Source organism: Haemorhous mexicanus, chromosome 5, assembly GCF_027477595.1.
Source record: "Haemorhous mexicanus isolate bHaeMex1 chromosome 5, bHaeMex1.pri, whole genome shotgun sequence".
NCBI classification, from domain to species: Eukaryota; Metazoa; Chordata; class Aves; order Passeriformes; family Fringillidae; genus Haemorhous; species Haemorhous mexicanus.
This window is the reverse complement of record NC_082345.1, coordinates 56,539,866-56,559,626: the sequence shown is the minus strand read 5'-3', so window position 1 is coordinate 56,559,626 and position 19,761 is coordinate 56,539,866. Positions and strand designations below refer to the sequence as shown.

The following is a 19,761-nucleotide window of genomic DNA, read 5'->3' as shown; positions in this document are numbered from 1 at the left end:
TCCTATTTCTTAAAAATATTTTCAGCTAGGTGTGTACTTCTGTGGCTGAAATGGTTCAATGGTTAAAAATTTAATGGAACAGATACACTAAAGACTGTTCTCCAGTTTGCTGTGGAATAAGAAATGACAAAACATTCTAGTAGCTAAAAACTATTTTATTTCCTGCTGGTAATTTTGAGTAAGTACAGTTTTACTCTCAAAACCACGGGGTAAGAAACTATTCAAGTAAACCACTTCTCAGAGAAGATCTATCACAGTTACTACCTCAGCATCCCTGCTGGTAGCTGGTTGCCATGTGACTGCTTTTATTTTTATGTTCCTCCCACAGGAGACAGTCCTTTGTGAACTCTTTCAGCATGTGTTCTTTATACAGAATGTATTCAGGAGTGGACTGCTCCAGTGTGGGTCCCCCAAGGGCCACAGGTCTTGCCACAAAACCTGGCAGGGGCCTGCTCCAGGACTGGCTCTCCATGGGCTGCAGCCTCATTAAGGCCACATCCCTGGGCCCCAGCATGGGGTGCTCCATGGTTGCTGTGTGGATATCTGCTCTGTCGTGGTCCTCCATGGGTTGCAGAGGAGCAACCTGTGCCACCATGGTCTTCATGGCCTGCAGCAAAATCTCTACTCCAGCACCTGTAGCATCTTCGCCCCCTCTATCCTCACTGACCCTGGTGCCTGCAGGGCTGCTTCACATTTTCTCACTCCCCTCCCACAGCTGCTGCCAACATTTTTTTTACCCCTCCTTAAATGTATTACCACAGACATGCCATGAATATTGCTGATAGGCTCAGCTTTAGCCAGCAGTGGGTCTGCTTTGCAGTCAACTTTGTTCAACATGGAGGCAGTTCCTGGTGTCTTCTAACAGCAGCCACCCCTGCAGCCTTCACTAACAAACAAACCTTGCCACAAACCTACCCAATATATCCTTATAAATTCCTGCTCTGTTTTCTTCCCATGTATGTCAACCACACAGAGTTGCTCCACATTTGTCTTCCACATTTACTGATCCAACAGACTTCAGCATCAGCCTTGGGGGCCACAAGTTTTGCTCTGCTGGCCTCTGTCATAGAGTATCCGTCACTAGGACCAAAATGTTTCTAAACCATTTCACCAGAATTAAATTAATTATTCATCCTTTCCACTACACTCAACCTAAGCTAATTCTTTACCGTTCACATATTGCTTGCCTGTTAAGTCAGCACAAATGCTGTTTTCCATCCCTGGTGAATAGCATGCCTCTCCTGGAAACCTGATTCCCAGACAGTTACCTGCTGTAACTTAAACAGACCATTCCATTTACACAGTCCTTAAGACAACACTTACTAGGACATGGCCTTGTGATTAGGGAACTAATTACAGAACTGAAATCGTAACTCCACATTCAGAATCCAGATTAGAGGTGAATTTCCTCCAGTTTAAATAAAACCAATTTCCCCAAACCTGGCTTTAGCTTACCTGACTTTAGTTCCGGCACAAAAGATAATTACTTAGCACATGTAAAAGGCTATGCGAGCAAAAATCTACTAAAATTAGAACACAAAATCCAGGGCAGGGTCAAAGAGAAATCAATAATGCAGGACTCAACAAGAAAATGTATTTATTACGTTTTGTGATGGGAGTAAAACAATTTACCTGCCCTTCTGTATCTGGTAAGTGCTGAGGGACAACAGAATCGTGAATATGCTGTTCCTGATGTTCTTGTCCAGGCTCAGCATGCTGTGCTGCTATTTAATTATTTTTTAATAGTGTTTGGCAATGCAAGTATAGATCTGGATGAATCCACATCCTGATGGAAGTGCCAGACATTCCTGTATCAAAATGAGGTCTGTATTTCCACTGCACAAGCACACCCCTACACTGACTTCACTTATCTGTATAAGCACAGAGGAAATTTCTGCCCATACATTGTGTGCTTACAGGACTGCAAAACCAAAACTGTACAGTGCCAGCAGAAGCCAAGGAATGACATTCAATTTAAGACAGTGCCATTCCATAGCCTCCTTATGTGTCTCCAGAGCAGCAAAGAGAATTAAACAGCCTTTACTGCAGGGGAGCCTGGATAAAGCCTGCAGACGTAGGTCAAGGGTTTCTTCTTTTGGAATTGTGTCACCAAAAGAAAAAAGTAGTACATCCAAAAAGTAAACACAGTAATTTAAGAACTGCAGAACTAATATAGACCAAGAATCATTTTCCCATCACATTAATATAGGTTAATATAGATAAAAACAGGGAGCTTAAGGAATATCTTCTTTATGTGTTGTAAGACCATAAACTTCAATATACACAGTCCAATTTTTAAAAGCCAAACAGCAAAAAAAAGGAGTAGCAAAAATAAACAGTATTTAGCAAAAGATGAGGAAGAAACGCATGCAAAGTACATGACAGTTAATACATTTAGAATCATTCTTGTGAGAGTCAGTAAAATTCAAGATTATGTTTTTATGTTATTTGCTATAGCTGTAAGCTCTGCAATCCACAGAAGTGCTATATCTAAGAGATAAAACAGAGATGAATATAAACATTATTTCTGAGAAGGAATGGAGAATAAACAGCCAGGCTTACTATGTGAAAAGATAAAGAAAATCATGAACAAGACCAACAACTAACTTAAACATGGCATTTGGTTATACTTTTTATTTAAGAAAATGATATATCAAAATAATTATTCTTCCCAAGACTTACTGGAAGAGCTACAAGATGAAGCTTTCCTACACAGTTCAAAACTAGACAAATCTGCATGCGCCACTACAGTCTTTTATGAATGTTTTTTTAACTTCACAGTGTAAAACCTCATCACACAACAGACACTAGTTAAGTCAAGATCAAGCAAAAGTGTCAGGAGGCAAGAACTCCTAGGGAAACATAAAAAAGCATACATGAGATGGAAGCAGTCAGGTCACCCTGCAGGAATGTGGAGATACTGCCCAAGTGTGCAGAGATTGAATCTGGAAAGGCAAGGGCCTCTTGTCCTGAATCTGGTAAGAGACACAAAGGTCAGCAGGAAGGGCTTCTACATGCAAACTGGGAGCAAAAACAAAACTAGGGAGAAGACAGGCAATTGCATCAGGGGCATGAAAAAACTAAGGTACTCAATGCCTTCTTTTCATCCATCTTTACTGGTAGTATTTGCCATATCATAGGTCCCTGAAGCTGTTGGAAAAGTCTGGAGCAAGGAAGACTTAACCCTCAATGGAGGAGGATCAGATATTTCTTATCTGAACAAACACAAATTTAACATTTAAACACACAGCCTGATGGGATGCACTCATGAATTCTAAGAGAAGCTGGCCAATGTCATCAGGAGTCCACTTAATAGTATGTGAAAGGTCATGGTGATCAGGACATGTTTCTTATGATTGCAAGAAAGCAAATATTGCTCATGTCTTCAAAAGGGTATTGAAGAAGAGGATCAAGGAAGGCCAGTCAGCTGCACCTCACTCTCTGGGAATGTGATAAGCAAGTAATTCTGGAAACCAAAAATTACAAGGACAAAGAACTGATTGGCAGTAGTCAACATGGATTTACAGAAGAAAATCATGCTTGACAGCCTGTTAGCCCTCTATGATAAGACAACTGGATTGGTGGATGACAGGAGGGCAGACAGTGTCGCTTACCTTGTCTCTTGCAAGGCTTTTGAAACTCTCGTAACACCCGGAGAGACAGTGGAAGTAGGAGTTAGATTAATGGACAGTGACTGAGCTGCCTGGATCAAAGTTGGCTGAACTGCCTTGATCAAACAGCTGTGATCAGTGGCAGGAAGTCCAGCTGGAGGTCCATCACCAGCAGTGTCCCCCTTAGGGATAGTACTGAAGTCAGTTCTGCTTACCATTTTCATTAGTGACCTGGATGATGGGACAGAGGGCTCCCTCAGCAGCTCAGCAAATGATGCAGAACTGACAATAAAGTTGACACCCCAGATGATTGTGTTGCCATTTAGTGAGTCCTCCCCAGGCTAAGAAAATGGGCTGACAGGAACCCACCAATGTTCAACAAAATCCTGGGAGGGAATAATGCCATGCATCAGACAAGGCTGGAGACTGACCAGCTTGGCAGAAAAGGACCTCTGCCCTTATACCAAAGATAACCAAAAGCCTCATGCATTGGGCAGAGGATTGCCAGCACCTTGAAGATGATCCTTCCCCCTTTCTCAGCTCTCATGAGACACACCTGGAGTGCTGCGCTCAGCTATGGGCTTACCAGTTAAAGAGAGATACTGAAGCAAAGCCAGTGAAGCTTAATGATGATGACTATGGGACTGGAGCACCTTATATAAGACAAGAAACTGAGAGAGACAGGATTCTTCAGCTGTAAAAATATACCTTCTCTAATAAATGAATATGATTTTGATTTAGTATATAATTTTTACTGTACTAGGTGAGATAAATTTTATGCCGCTATCAAATTATAAGTACTTATAGCTCTCCATAACAGTTTACTAGGAAAAAAGACTGTAAAATCAAAATAGCAGTAGAACTGGCAAACCTTTAAGCCTTTCAACATCTGATATACCAGGAACTGGATTCGATCTTCAGTTAATTTCTCATGCTTCATTATCTTACTCAAGTCTGTTCCCATAAATGGCATGACGAGGTAGCTTAAAACAAAGCAAAACAAAAAAAATGGAAAGAAAACCAAACAGAATAATTTGATTAACTTTGTCATGTAAATTAAAACATAATTGTATATTTTAATTACAACATTAATTATTAATTAATTATAGATTATTCCATTTACTAAACAATTCCTTCATCATCCTCCTACCCTCCAAGCCTATCTGTTTTTATCTCATTGTCTTAAAGAGGTATTGCCCAGTTCTGTCACTGATCATGGAAATTTGCTAGTTATCAGAACTAGCTTAGAAAGAAACTAACCAAAAGCCTCATGATATTTCAAAGACAACTACACAAAAAACTAAGACATTCATGCAAGGCACTGTATCTCACAGTCATGACCTAGCAGCACAGCCATTGAACTAGCAAAATCTGGAGGATGATTTTAGGGTCTCATTTAAAACACAGTGCTTCAATGCTCATCGTGTACATGTGCATTCTATTACATATGCTGTGTAAAATGCTAAAATAGACAATATGGACAACATTCATTTTGGCTCAACAATCAATATGAACACATGCTCCATGTTTTCTGTACTTCATTTTCTACGTTCTTCTGTCAGATCACTTTCTTTGCTAACATATAAATACACAAGGTTGTTTAGGAAACATACATATACTAGATGACATCCAGAAGAGTTCTACTAACACAGGAAACCTACATTAAGCCCAAAAGGACTTCTGGGAGCTGTTTCTCTAGCAACTCTAATTCACCAGAACTGTAGCAGTAAACAAGTAAAACAGGAGACATGTTAAACATCTTGTGTTTGAGATGCCACCAAAAATCAGGGAGATGTGGTAGAAACAACCTGTATCAGGTGCTGTTTGGACCACTGACTGGGAAAACAGTCACAGGGCACAACATACTACAATGCAGATAAACACCAAAAAATTCAGCAGCAGCACTTTTAACTGATCCTTGAATTCGGATGGATCCCACTGAAATATGCCACATAATGGGAGTAACTTTCAGCCTACTGGATTGGGTTAAGAATTGTCCTACCATTTGAGCAACCTGGGCCTTAGGGTTCAGCTAGAAATCAGTATTTGTAAAGTGGATTAGGGAATTCACTTAACTGTCATTTATTAAGGGCTGAAAGACAGGAAACTGGTTCTAATGACAATCTGAGAACTCCAGCCCACCAAAGCTGCATGTAAGAGTTATATTAAGATGAAACTCAGAAAAAAGTCTATGAAGCAACAATTTGGAAATTCTCTATTTAAAAAGCAACAATCTTTCTTCCTGCACAAGCAACAATGCTCTGCTCCAAAAAACAAAAAACTTAGAACTTACAAGTCATTAAACTTCTCCAGTGTTATATCTGGTGTGAACACATCCAAAATTCCAATGACCTAAAAAAAAAATAGAAAAAAAATAGGAAAAAATTAATGGCTGATTTGACACAATAAAGCCTAAATCACCTAAAAAAGTGAAAAAAATATAATCTAAAACACATTGAGACATTAGCTATAGGCATAAACATGGCAGAAAAGATACCTAAAGTAGTGACAGGATTTGTTATGTGTTAGATTTTATACCTCAGATGGCCATTTTACCCCGTGAAAAAAAAATATAAGAAGTACCTACTGGAACTAAAAGTTCAGAGGCTAACAATTTTATGTAAGAGGAGACAGTATGTTATCACTTTAAATACTGACATCTTGAAAATAAACCAGAAAAATCAGTCAATAGTGTGAAGTACTTGAAAGTGCTCTCCACCTAGCTGGGCCTACTGCTTATCAATGAAGTGCACTTTAAACATCCTCCAATTTCAGTAACAGGGTAATTTAGGTACAATACAATAGATTCTTGCAAATACAAAGAAGAAACCAGAATGAAACTGTTTTTATTGAGAAAAAATTAGCAAGAACTTGATATGATTTACAATGGCTTATACCTCAGGTTCTCCAAAGAGGTTTTTTTGTCAAACAAAAGCATCCTATCACTGAACAGAGAAATAATAATCTAGTAAAATGGATTTTTCACCACAGCTTTTCCTATTAGTATGGGTTTTGGGAGAACTATACAAACTGACTGAGCACCTAACACTAAATACCAATGCTTCTTTCAAGACCACTGAACGCCAGAAAATTAAATACACAGAACTCAATGCTCAAAAAGAAGTAGGTGGAGTGATCTAAAGTCAGATTTTAGATGCTGCAAAATCCAGGCAGTGCCTAAATAACACAGGCTTTTAGAGCTGCTTTTTTTCTACCTCTGCTGCTAATTCATGACCATTTCAGTGTGTTCAGAGGAAGCCTCCCAAGCACTTCCTCAGAGTGCTCGTGGTGTTTCCCTGGTGCAGGCTGCCATGTCACAGAATCACAAAATATTCTGAGCTGGAAGAAGGGACCCACACAGATCATTGAGTACAACGCTTATGTGAATGGCCTGTATGGGGATTGAACACACAGCTCTGCTGTTCTTAGCAACAGGAGGCTGTGCAGGACTTTGCCAGAAGAAAGCTAAAAGAATAATAAACTTTATAACCTTGTTCAATCCTATCTTTATGGCCATATAGACATTAGGTCATACATCAAGAACTGTCATCCAAATCAGACACCTTCTTAAAAAAGTGAAAATAAAGAGAAGCATGAGCAGAAATGGAGGGGGAAAATGCAAGAAAAGGACACCTTCCTTTATTTAAAGCTTTAAATGCCCAACCATGATGAAACCCTTATTGCACACATTTTAGTCTTTCCATATTAAGGGCAGACTACTAAGGTTAGACTGGATATTGTCAAAATGATGAAGAAGATACAAAACCTAATAAAGATCAAGGCAGAAAATTTTAACTCCCTTTCTCTGTAGCCACATGTATCTTTGAAAAAAAAGTCACTAATAATATTTACTTGGGACAATTATATGAAACTAATTAAAGAAGAATAACTACTATAAAATAATAATTAAACCCACAGAGGATGTGGTTATTGTTTGAAGTAATACCGCTAGTGCTAACATTACAATAAGAATTTTCCTTTTCATGACAGTTTTACATAAGGTTTCCTTTTTCTCTGTGGAGGTAGTGAGAGAAAAGAGGAGGATGGGATTAAAAAGACATACTTTGTAACAGTGGAGCATAATGCAGCTCTACAGGCATTTCCTAAGGCAGTGTGTGTACGCAAACACACAACCAGAAAAGTTGTGTGCTCTTCAGATGTACATATATGAAGAAGGAAGTTAACATTTTAGAAGTAATCTTATTTAATATGCATCTTCCCTATTCAAGCTCCACGTTCTCAAATGTCTTGCTTGTTCTCCTTAAGCAAGTGTTTCCATGCCCTCATACACCTAAGCAAGAACCATAAGAAAATAAATCCCATCACATCTGAACATAGCAGTGAAAGACACTGGGACACCACAATGAAAAGAAGGGACACAGAGGAGGATGAAATAATGTGGCTGCTCTATCACCGGCATCTGTGCACCAAGGCATTATCAGGCACCCCCTGTGAAATACAGGAGCATGAGGAACATGCTTCCATGCAGAATATAAGAGCCCCAAAACACACTAATAAAGTTCACTAACATTCTAATGTGTATCCATTCAAGTACAGAATTCCTGGTACTTAATGCTGCCTGATGTGCACTCTTGCTGAGGTAAGGCTGTAAACTTATGGAGACAAACCCATCATTGCTGCAAATCCTCTACAGTGAATGAAGCCACCAAGACCAATGCTCAGCTCTCAAAGAAGGGAATTTTAAATAATTAACCAGAAAACTCTTTAAATATGCTAAGGATTTCACAATACATCTCTTGCTTTACAAACCAGGTTTTCTAAAAATCCTGAAATCCATGTTAGTGTCCAAAATGGTAAGACATACTAATAAATGAAGTTAATAAATAAAATAAAGTGAAGGACCCATTTCCTTTTCCTCGGTGATTTTTATTTAATAGCTGTGGTTTGGGATTATTTTCCTGGACTGGAGCAGAGTCATTCATATTTCCATTTAGACCAGAGGTTTTTGCAGCTATATTAAGCAGAAGGAAATATGTGATAAAATAAATCCTCTGAGGAAGATACAACTCCAGCTACTTGTTCAGGAAAAGGAAAAGAAACGGACAAAGTGTAGTCAACTCCCTCCTTTATAATATGATGGGAAATCCTGTTTCTGTTTGAAACCTCTCAATTAAAGACAGTACTTGTGAAGAACTTTATGATGTTCCAGCACTAAAGTAAGCCACTATTAGCAATCACAAGAATTATTTATTTTTTCATAGTGTTGACTATATGAAATGTACCAGAGATAGCTGTATATAAACCTTCTATACTTTGGTGTTAATCAGCACAATTACTGACACTATCAGAGTTGGAAGCTCCGCTGAGGAATGAATCCAGTACACTCTGCAATGGCAGTGAAAAGCATCTGTGGAAATCAGCAGCAATGCTGCCTTTTCAGGGTCTTATTTTTACCCCAACTAACTCTGCCAAGAGGCAATTTCTCCCACAAAGAATGCATCTACTGTACATTTGACTGAAAAATAACCAGGATTTCCTTAGCCTGCACTGAAGTACTTTAATAGCTTTCATCTCAAGGACAGGGTGTAATACTGCATCACTTCCATAGGACTACAGATTGGTTTGGCTTGGAAGGGACCTTTAAGCTCATGTAATTCTAAACCCCTACTATGGGCAGGGACACTTTCCACCAGACCAGGTTGCCCAAAAATCCATTCAACCCAGCCTTGGACACTTCCAGGGATGAAGCATCCACATCTTCTTTGAACAACCTATGCCAGTGCCTCATGACCCTCACAGTAAAGAATTTCTTCCTTATGTCCAATCTAAGTCTGCCCTCTTTCAGTTGAAACTATTGTCCCTTGTCCTGTCACTACAAGCACCTGTACAAAGCTCCTCTCTACCTCTATTGTAGCCCTCTTTTGTGTACTGGAAGGCTGCTCTAAGGTTCCTCCAGAGCCTTCTCTTCTTCAGGCAGAACAACTCCAACCTTCCCAACCTGTCTTCATAAGAGAGATGCTGTATCTTCCTGAAGTGCAAACCCACAAAACTACCCATTTACTGGTCTGTCTTGTTTTCCAAAGGTATGCAATCACCCCAATACATTTACTCTGAAGCCAGCGGGGAGTGGGTAACAGCATCTCCAGCCTTTCTTAACTCTACTGTGTGTGTGCCCGACCACACTCACCAACTTTACTATTGTTAACAAATAAATAACAGGTTCACATTGCTACAGTGGTTTCTGCCCTTCCCTTCTCAGATGCCTTCTTTTCCAAACACTATTTCAACAGCAGAGCACAATGGTGAATAGCTCCTTACCTCTGCCTTCCCCTGTACTTTGTATTGGATTACTTCTATTCAAGGACTGACCCATTTCATTTCTGTAAAAGACAGTTTCTGATGTAAGCAGCAGTACATCAAAAGACCCAAATCTAGTATAAATTAATAAGTAATGTAGGTAATGCGTCTCATACAGTAAGTGATGCTTTCTATTGCAGATGTTATGCATGAAAACACAGTGAAGTTGAGTGGCTTTAGCATTCAGGCTAAACATGCAAGTACATTTCTTAAGAGAGAGCCTCGCTGAACTACATATTATGTCACATTAAATTTTCTGCAGGATTAACCTCACATTCCTGTGCTGTTCTCATCATGGGCATCCTTTTAATACACTAAAAACTCTCAGTCTTTTTAAAATTTTTACTATTAATGGTAAGGCTTGTACCACAGTCAGCTTTCTTCCTCACAGAGATGAGGGATGCCCGCAATACTTTTTTTCTTTTCTCCTGGCAGCACATTGGCACTCACAAGCCATACCCATGAGCATCACCACACTCTTCCTTCAAAGGATTCATATGTAACACTGGACAGATTCAAATCCTGCAGACAGACTCATCTTCATCTCTAGACTGGATGGCAATCAAAAGAGAAAGTTTGGGTTTCAGTGCAGCTTTTCTTATTTTCATTTCATGGAATAAGCTCATCAGCCTGCTTTATCAGTACCCAAGGCTGGGTGTGAATAAACGACTATCAGCTGAAGCCCAGCCTACATAAAGCACCAATTAGTCAAGTTAGGAAAACAGGCAGAAAGACAACAGATATCCCTATGCTGATTTATTGACTTCTGAGTACCAAAATAAAATTAATCCAGTGTCCTGTTAGCTCCCTAGATGTACTAACCTTTCAGCCTGCAGAAAGGCAGACAGGAGTGTTTCTCCCTTACAGATCTTTGACACCAATGAACTGTCCAGTTATAACTGTGCTTTTGCTCTTATAAGGACCAGTAAGGAGATTTGCCACTTCCAGATAGGAAATATATGCACATTACTGGCATATATGTAGCCAAAGAATATGAGTTTTTAGCTGGTGTAGTCCTGCAGGACTTGCTGCAGGAAACCTCTTCTAACACAGCGAGCACACTCTCATCCATTAAGGCATCACTCATCTACAACTCCCTTGTTGGTCTGATTTTGTACACTGCAGACGCTGCTGCTTTCCACTGCTCATGTCAAGCTAGACGAACTGCAAAAGGAGACAGATTTAAGATTTTTCTCAGGCAAGAACACAGCGTGACTAACTATTTTCTCTGGAACTAACTCCTTCCCTGGTTGACACTCTATAGGTGAAAATAAAGAGCTCAACTTTTTTTTTAAATGAAAAAGAAAACAGAATTAAAAAGCAGCCAACCAAGAAGTGGATGATCCTCAGAAATATAATTGTAGAGAGACAGATAATTTGGTGTCTGTTGGATATCCAATTCCTTCCAAAGGGGAAAAAAAAAGCTACATGCTTCTCATAATGCAAAACACACACTGGTCCTTCAGATGTGGGAATACACCAGAGAATAATTTCCACCCTGAGCAACGAATGAGAGCATAATATAGAGTACCTTTAAAAAAATACTGCAGTGGCCTCTTACAGGAAGGGAAAACATCTGTAGAATATTAACTGACCCAAGAAATGTTTAATGGGCATTTGTCAGAAATTTTACTCCAGAAACACATTCAGACTAACTGGTAGAACTGTGCCAGAATTCCCGTGGGTGCCTAAATGTACACATAGGTATATACACATGTACAAATGCCACACTTTGATAAAATCCACACTGTGTTCTGACACAAGCCACCAGCATAAGCCATTGCTCTTCTCTTCCTCTCTCCAGTGCCGTCTCCCCTTGCCAGCTATTCTGCACTCCTGCATGAAAATTTCTCTCAACAAACTGGAGGTCAGGAGAGCACCAGGGCTGGACCACTACAAACAACTGTGCACTTGTTTCAACAAAAGCAGTATCAAGGTATCACAATCCAAACGTGTAAGAAAATCTGAGTTATTTGCCAAAAGAAACTAAAGGTTCTGCACCTCCACTTACTTGTCTGGGTTTCACTCTGCATATACAGACATCTCCATTAACTGCAGAAGAATACACAAATACAGAGCTATGCAAATGTTTGAGAGCTAAAGCCAGGGCCAAAGTTAGCACACTGGCCACTTTTTCACTGCTATTGGTTTCAAGCCAGAGCCATAATAAGTAAATTTTAAAGGTCCTCATTTCAAATGAACTCAAAATGGACAAAAAAATGGAACAGAAGCAGCACTACTGAAAAATATTTCCTAAAGGTAAAACGACTGCTCCTTGGTACAAGATTCAGAAGATGTGAAGAAATAATCAAGAGCTGCTAAGGCTGTAGTGGGATGAATACTACAAACCAACATGATTAAATGAAGGAGAAAAACAACCCCAAGAACAGCTTTCTTCATTCTGCCTTAGCAGTGTTTATTCCTCATTTCCATACCATGCCCTTCCATATGCCAGCTATTTATACAGCTACAGAGATAGAGCAATTTATCCCACTGGAAACAAACTTTTCTTTTTGGCAACGTCTTAGGAATTGATCTGTTAGACTGCTTCTTTAGTAGTAGAAACAGCTTATGAAGTTTGGGAAACAACCTGTGTCCTCTTAAATCAAAAAAAAAAAAAAAAAAAAAAAAAAAAGGCAAAAAAGCATACCAGCACCATTAAAGATTGATTTACCTCTCACAGACAAGTCTCATCCACTTCACACACAGCCTCTGTCCCTTAGCCCTCAACACTCCTTTGGATTTGTTTGCAAAGGGCTGATGAGAAGCCCCATGCAATCAAGTCTGCATGATTTACACAGGAACATTCCTCACTACATGGTCTATACAGAAATATGCCTCACTACATTTACTTGAGAGACCTTAGGGAGAGCAAAGGTCTAATGAAAGATGGTGCAATCGGCCACCTCCTCCTGAAAATGCCTAAAAAGACAAGCAAATTGACCTGTGACTTAGCATCCCTACAAAGTAAAATACAAGTCCAATAAAATTCGGTATAATTACTCCTGTATTTGTTTTTGCAGGACTTCTGGTCATCCTACAACCCTTCTGCATAAAAAAGATGAGCATATTCCTCAAAGGGGATATAATAGAGGTCATCTAGTGTATTAAACAGTAGTTTTCCTCAATTTTTCTTCACTGACATGCTGATGGATTATATCCATGAAACACAGGTTTAATAGTATCTTCTGCTATCTTAATGGAAGATCAGAGCTGCTATTTTTAACACAATGTGTCAGACCATTACAATTTCCTCCATCATTCTGAATACAAAATAAGGTTAAATAAACTGTGATAATGTATTGCTGCATGTTAAACACAAGAATTCCCTGAAAGCTACGAGGGGCAGAGATGGTCCATTGAGAGGTAATCACAGCAAAACAAATAAAACATCACACTTTCCATAAAAGCCAACATCAAATTCTGTGTGGTCACAGAAGTAATTTTGAAATAAAAACAGGTAAGAAGAGTGAATTGGATACAATTTTAACTACCAAATAAACAGAATAAAGTCTTTCCTATGAAGGTGGTGAGACACTGGAAAAGGTTGCCCAGAGAAGTTGTGAACTTCCCATCCCTGGAAGTGTTCAAGGTCAGACTGGGTTTTGAGCAACCTGGCTTAGTAAAAAGTGTCCCTGCCCACAGCAGAAGGGCTGGAACTAGATGATTTTTCATATCCTTTTCAATGCAAGGCATTCTGTGGTTACATGTTTCTACAAAATATGCAAAAAGAACCTCTTTGACAGAATGGTTGTGCATCCAAGGGGTCAGGCTGAAAATCATAACGAGGAGCAATATTGCCATTCTGGTTTACTTTTGGATGGGTGAAGCAGATAAAGGAGTACCCTTGAGATCAGCTCAGGAACTGAAAATCCTAAAAGGCATTGCTACTGCTTCTAATTCACCATGGCCAACATGACTGACAAAAGGGAGTGAGGCTGGGGTGGCAGACAGGAATTGTCTTGATGGCTGCACTGCCATGTCAGTCTCATCACAGATAGGTGGAACAGTGTGTTTCTGCTTCCAACCCCTGCAGCATCATTTATTCAGTCTTTGTTCTCTAACGAATAGATGGTTTTAACAATTCATGTTAAAACTTTTCCTTAGCATATAAACCACTTCTTTCTGTGGCCCAAACTGTTTCCTAAGATTGTAAATCATGCCCTTCCTTCATATATATTGATTTGTAACTTGTACAGATTGTGCTCAGGTTCCCCAGTGAGCACTTTCTTCTGGACTCTAATTACCAACTGAGCCCACAGTGGAATTCTAGAGTATTATTCCAAAGGGCATGCAATGCATAAAACCTGCTAGGAGTGGAAAACGCCACCCAACAGATTATTCTGGGAAATAGAAGAAAAATAATCTCAAAATTCTGGACACAGTTAGGAGCTTGGCAACTGCACAGGCTGCTCTGCTCCCATATGCTCAGTAAAGAAAACGCTGAGAGTATTAAAGCCCATACACAGGAGTTTCCTGCAAACATTAACTCTTAAACATATGCAGCAGTGGTTATGAGGCAGTTACTTTGAAGTAATCAGACTAAAAGATTTAGATTAAAACAAGTAGACAGTGACAAGCCTACAAAAAGCTCTTTTTCCTTCTGGACTGTCAGGATAGCCCACAAATTATTCTTCAAACAAACTTGTTGGTACTCACAATATTAGTATTATAATGTTGGTACTCACAATATTAGTATTATAATGTTAAATGGCAATGACTAGTTATTGTTATTACCACTTTCTCTCATCCTTGCTTTTGATCTCTCAGTTTTTTTGTGAAGGCCTTCTGAAGGAGGTATGCTCTAATCTTCCACATCAATTAACATTTTAAACTATGCTCTTATGCATAATTTTAAAACTCCCTCCAAATGATAAGGTGTTCTTATCCCATACACATTCTTCACAAACAGCACTTAAAAATACTACTGTAACCCTCCAAGCCCACCCCGGGACTCTTCTCACCTGGAATCCATGCTTTGAGACTCCATAACAACAGTTTTTGCACAAACTTCTTCTTTATTTTTTCCTAAACAGTATTGGCACCACGAATCTTTCTCTCAATCACACTTTCAACACTTCTACAGCTGTTCTTTCATGTTACATGGGAATTATGCGCAGAGTTCTATTACCTATTCTCTGCTTCACAGTAAAGTAAAGCCATTTTTTAGTTATTTGTGGACTTTTCCTGTTTCCCATTTATACCAGCCTGAAAGGTTCAAATGCATCATGAATGATAAAAAAGGAGAAAAATGCTAACCCCTCCTCAAAGATATGCATGTGTGCATCTTCATGCAAGCTCAGGGGAACAAAAAATAAAACAAAAGAAAAAAAAGGAAAATAAAAGAAAAAAAGATGCTGGCACCTAAGACCCACAGACCTGTGCTCTGTATTCTCCTGTAACTCATGGGAACATAGTAATGGAGACTGTACTTTCTGGTCTTTAATCCCTCTCACTAGCACTGAGCAAATTGCACTGCGGTCCTAACCTTCCCCACCCAATTTTTCCTACGTGGAAATTAAGTGGTGTTTCCCACAGGATATTCTAGTTTGTGTGACCTATTGTTTGTAGGACAGGCAGACAAAAAAAACAGGCTGAAAGATTTCAGAATTCCATTCAGCAACACATCTGCCTTGCCCAAATATACACATTTTCTTTGATTTAGAGTGCCTAAGTTGTGGTTTTGAGCTAATGACTCAACTCACGTTTTCATGCTTCATGTGTTTCAGGAGACGCAGCTCTCGGTAAGCTCTTTTGGCAAAGAGTTCAGACTGAAACGGGCGGTACAATTTCTTAATGGCCACTTTGGTACCACTTCTTCCATCGACGGCTGAGCTTTAAGGGAAAAGAAAAGAGTTCGCTGAGCAAGGACCGAAGCAAGTCTGCAAACCCCACCAAACCCGGCCAGCGGCTGCATCCTGCCCAATGCTGCCGGGCCCTCGGCCCGTAGCCGCCCGTGCCACGGGGGGAGACCACCTCCCGAGAGCATCTCTGAAAGCAGCCATCTCATTTCGTTCGTTTAAAAGCCTGCCAGGCTCTGTGATGAAATGCAGACAACTATCAAAAGCTCAAAAGAGGAACATCTGCGGAGTGGGAAAAAAAAAATCCCAAACTAAAAATAAGACAAAAAATTCCACTAAATACCCAAGCCCACTACCAACGCAGAGCCAAACCGAGGGACCCGCCCCAGGTTCTAAAACATCCCGGGCTTCAGGGACGCCGCCGCTCCGGGGTGCCGCGGGCCGGGCTCGGCAGCCGCGGGCAGCGCTCCCGGGCAGGGCTGGGGCAGCGCTCCGGGCTCTGCTCGCTCCAGGGACGGAAGGCGCTCTGGTCGGCTCTCCTGGCGGAGCAGCCCGGCCCGGGGCGGCCAGGTGAACAGCGGGGCCGGCCCTCTGCACCCGCGGGGCCGGGGGCACCGGGCGGGGCTAGCCCGGGTCCGCAGAACAACCGGGAAAAGTTGGCAGGGAGGAACGCGCCAGAGGGCCGGCCCCGGCAGCATCCCCCGGGCCGGGACAGAGGCCGCCGCCCCGGCCGCCCGCCCCCCGGCTGCCCCCGCCGCCCCGCTCACCACACGGCTCCGTAGGCGCCGGACCCCACCGGCTGCAAGTCCCGGTAGCGGTCCCGCACTTCCCAGAGAGTCTTGGTGATCTCCTGCCGGTAGAAGCCATTCTTGGGGGAGGACATGGCGCTGCCGACCCCGCCGGCACGCGCCGACAAAGAGCCCGGGCCGGGGGAGCGGGAGCGGCCGGCGCCGCCGAGCTGGGCTGCGCTGAGGGGCCGGGCCTGAGCGAGGGGCGCCGCCCGCGCCCGCCCCGCGCAGCCCCGCCGGCAGCACCGCCCGCCGCCGCGGCTCACCCCGGGGACCGGCACTGGGATCCGCACCGGCCCGGCAGCGCCCTGCCTCCCCTCCAGCCCGGGAGCCTGGGGCTGCGCTCTGCCGAGGCCGGGGCAAGAAGGGCGCGGTGTCCCGGCGACGGCGGAGCGTGCCCGGACAGGGAGGCAGGTGCCGAGGCTCTCGCTGTCCGAGGGAGTCCTTGCAGTGCGGACCAAACCCCTCCCTGCTGTCTCTTCCTCGCCACGACCCCCCCCTCACGCAGTGCCCGTTTTGCCTTTGTGCTCAGGTTCCGGTGAGGTGCCGTCGGTAGCTGCATCGACGTGTTAAAAAGTACGAGAGACTGCAGCTGGTAGAGCTGGGAGTCCAATCGTGAGCTTTTGTATGACCTCTGCCCTGCGACGAACAGCTGGGGTCCCCAGATCATCCCAGGGTCAGACCACATGTTACAACCATATTTCATATAGTTAAATAAAAACCAGCACACACTTGATTCAGGTGCTCAGAGCAAGTGGTCTTGTGCATGGCTGAAGTGAAGTGGAATGGAGCTGTTGCAGCAGTGGCTTGAAATGGTTGCAGTGCTGGAGTATGGACAAGAGCAACCTTCTCAGTAGCTCTGCAGTAAATAGGCCTGGGCCAGCAACACTTGTAAGGCAAAGACCTGGTTTAAAATATGTTTTATGTGTTCTCTGTGTTAATATAATTAAAATTCTTGTCCTTCAGGGTCTGGCAAAGCCTTTGTTTTGTTTGACTTCACCCCTGAGCAATGTTGCTGAGGTTAGATAATTCAGATTTGCCGTCACTAGAGTTCAATTTGTGGTTTAGCTCTAAAGAGGCAATCTGGACGAGTTTTGTGGTTCCCAGTGCCATTTTGGTAGTTTCCATGGGCCCTGCCCTTTTGGTGTCTGACTACTAAATGTTGAAGAGCCACCCGGCCCTTGCTCTTCCTGGGGTGCAGGAGGAGCACAGCCTTCCAGCCTCCAGCCCTGTGTTCAGCGCTGCTCTCCACTGAGCTGTTCCAATCTCTGGTTTAGCGAGAATGGAAAGCAACCTTCTGGCATTTAGCACTTAACATGAGGCTTGTGAGAAGTGTCAGATTAATAGTAGATGCTTACTTTTAAAAATCCACTGCCCCAGGAGATTATTTTTTAATTTCTGACATCCCTTCTATGCTGTTTGCCATTCAGATGTTGGCTGGTGTGATATGTGGTACAGGTCAGGTGAAGGATAGAGCAGCTTTCTCTCATTTTGAACTAATCCATTAGTTTAATTACTTTTAATAGCCATTATATTCTCTGTATTAGAAACATATATAATGGCTTGTCATCCCTCACTTTTCCTTTATCCAGTTGTGACAGTGATACTTTTTTGCTGTTTGCTTTTATCAAGGCAGAAGTTAGATTATTTTGATACAGTAGATAAAAGTACTAATTTAGCATCAAGAGAAGTTCACTCTTGTGGAGAAGCTGAGAATATTGCAGATCAACTTTTAAAAAACCATTTTAAATTGACAAAGTTAATAACTACTGCTGGTTTTTCCATGTTTTTCCTCCAGTAAGTATTTAGGCCTACTTTGCTATAGATGGATGAAATAGCCATGTAGGTCAAATACAAGACCAGCTTTCCCCACCACGTCACACATACTGGTAAACGTACTGAAAAGACTAGGAAATCAGCACTGTCATAACAAGGGAAGCTTTGCCTAATAAGCCATTCAAAATGTCTGTGAAGGGAATGAGTCAAGAAACTTGGGTCCATCCACAGCTGGTAGATCTTACAGCAATGTCACAAACTGCACCGGTCTCTGCATCCTGCTAGGCTCAGCTGGATACATGGTGATGTGTTTTCCCAAAGACAGTTTGTTGCCAGGTGACTGGTAGATGCTACAGCCATATCTTATTCTGGGCAATGTGTGCTTGACAGGATGGATTTTAAAAAGAGTGCTATGAGATATTTCTGCTTCTGGCATACATTTATTGTAAAGTTAATAGGAAAAAAGGGATTTTCTTCAGATTTCATTAACAAAAAATGATAAATGCATTAATGGTGCAAAAATTGCACTTTTCTAATGCTCATCCCATAAAGGGAAGATTAAGGGGTATCAGAATGTGGTGGGTTTTTTTTTAAAAGCCAACTTTTGATGTGCTGGATGGTTGCCATCAGCTGCAAAGCATATGAGGTACATATGATGAGATGGGTACAGTACTCTTTCTAATCCCTCTGATAACTGAGAACTCAGTTTCCCTCCAGCCTGGAGGTGAACTTTGGTGCTGGAGCAGAAGCTCTACAAGCAAGCAGTGAGAAATCTAACTGTTTTCTGCCTGTTTATATGTCTGTCTTTCATGTGATCATTTTATTCTTGTTACACAAATTCATATATGAATAATTTGGCTGTGTAAAACATACCTTAAATGTCAATAAACATAAAATCTTGCTGAATTGTCTAAAGCTGATTCCTAGAATATTATTATTTTTTAAGAAGCTTTCTATATGTCCACCTTCAAAAAATACTCTGTGCCTTACTTAGACCTGTTGCCATGGAGGACGTAAGTTCATTCTATTTATTACAACAAGAAGTAAAGCTTAAAAAATAGTAATCAAAAAAATCTCAGTTTTAATCAGAAAATACACTTGTGCTGTTTTGTCCCCACCCTTCCCCAGTGGAGTCACTGCCAAGTATTTTGCAGCTTTTCTGGTTTTATCTCTCTGCCCAATGAGCAGGGTGTTTCAGTTCCAGTTTCTGTGACATGTAGCCCTCCTGGGGGCCTTGCCATGTTGCAAGGTCACTAGGCCATCAGCAGAAAGGAATAAATAAATATGCGCACCTAAGTGCATTTTTAATATTAAAATATAATTTTAATGATACATTACATTTTTTTAAGAGGTCAAGTGAGAACTTACTAAGTAACTATGTACTACTGCATTGTCCCTGCTTGCTGGAGGTTGGTGGAGGAAGAGAGGCCAGTTGTAGAGAGTAGTAGACACCTACATATAAATCAA

The 19,761-nt window shown here is 41.5% G+C and overlaps 1 protein-coding gene across 2 annotated transcripts in view; it reads right to left on the bottom strand.

The window, feature by feature from the left end:
* Positions 1-16,705, bottom strand: part of MAPK12 (mitogen-activated protein kinase 12) — a 33,024-nt gene extending 16,319 nt beyond the window's left edge. The window contains exons 1-4 of one of the 2 annotated variants that reach the window (XM_059847234.1): positions 16,498-16,705; positions 15,635-15,764; positions 5,905-5,963; positions 4,483-4,594 (exon numbers count right to left, since the gene is read on the bottom strand). In XM_059847234.1, coding sequence (XP_059703217.1) covers positions 4,483-4,594; positions 5,905-5,963; positions 15,635-15,764; positions 16,498-16,613 — 417 coding nt within the window. In that variant the 5' untranslated portion in view covers positions 16,614-16,705. The remainder of the gene's footprint in view (positions 1-4,482; positions 4,595-5,904; positions 5,964-15,634; positions 15,765-16,497) is intronic. The other variant, XM_059847235.1, reaches the window with a different exon arrangement.
* Positions 16,706-19,761: the final 3,056 nt, after the last annotated feature.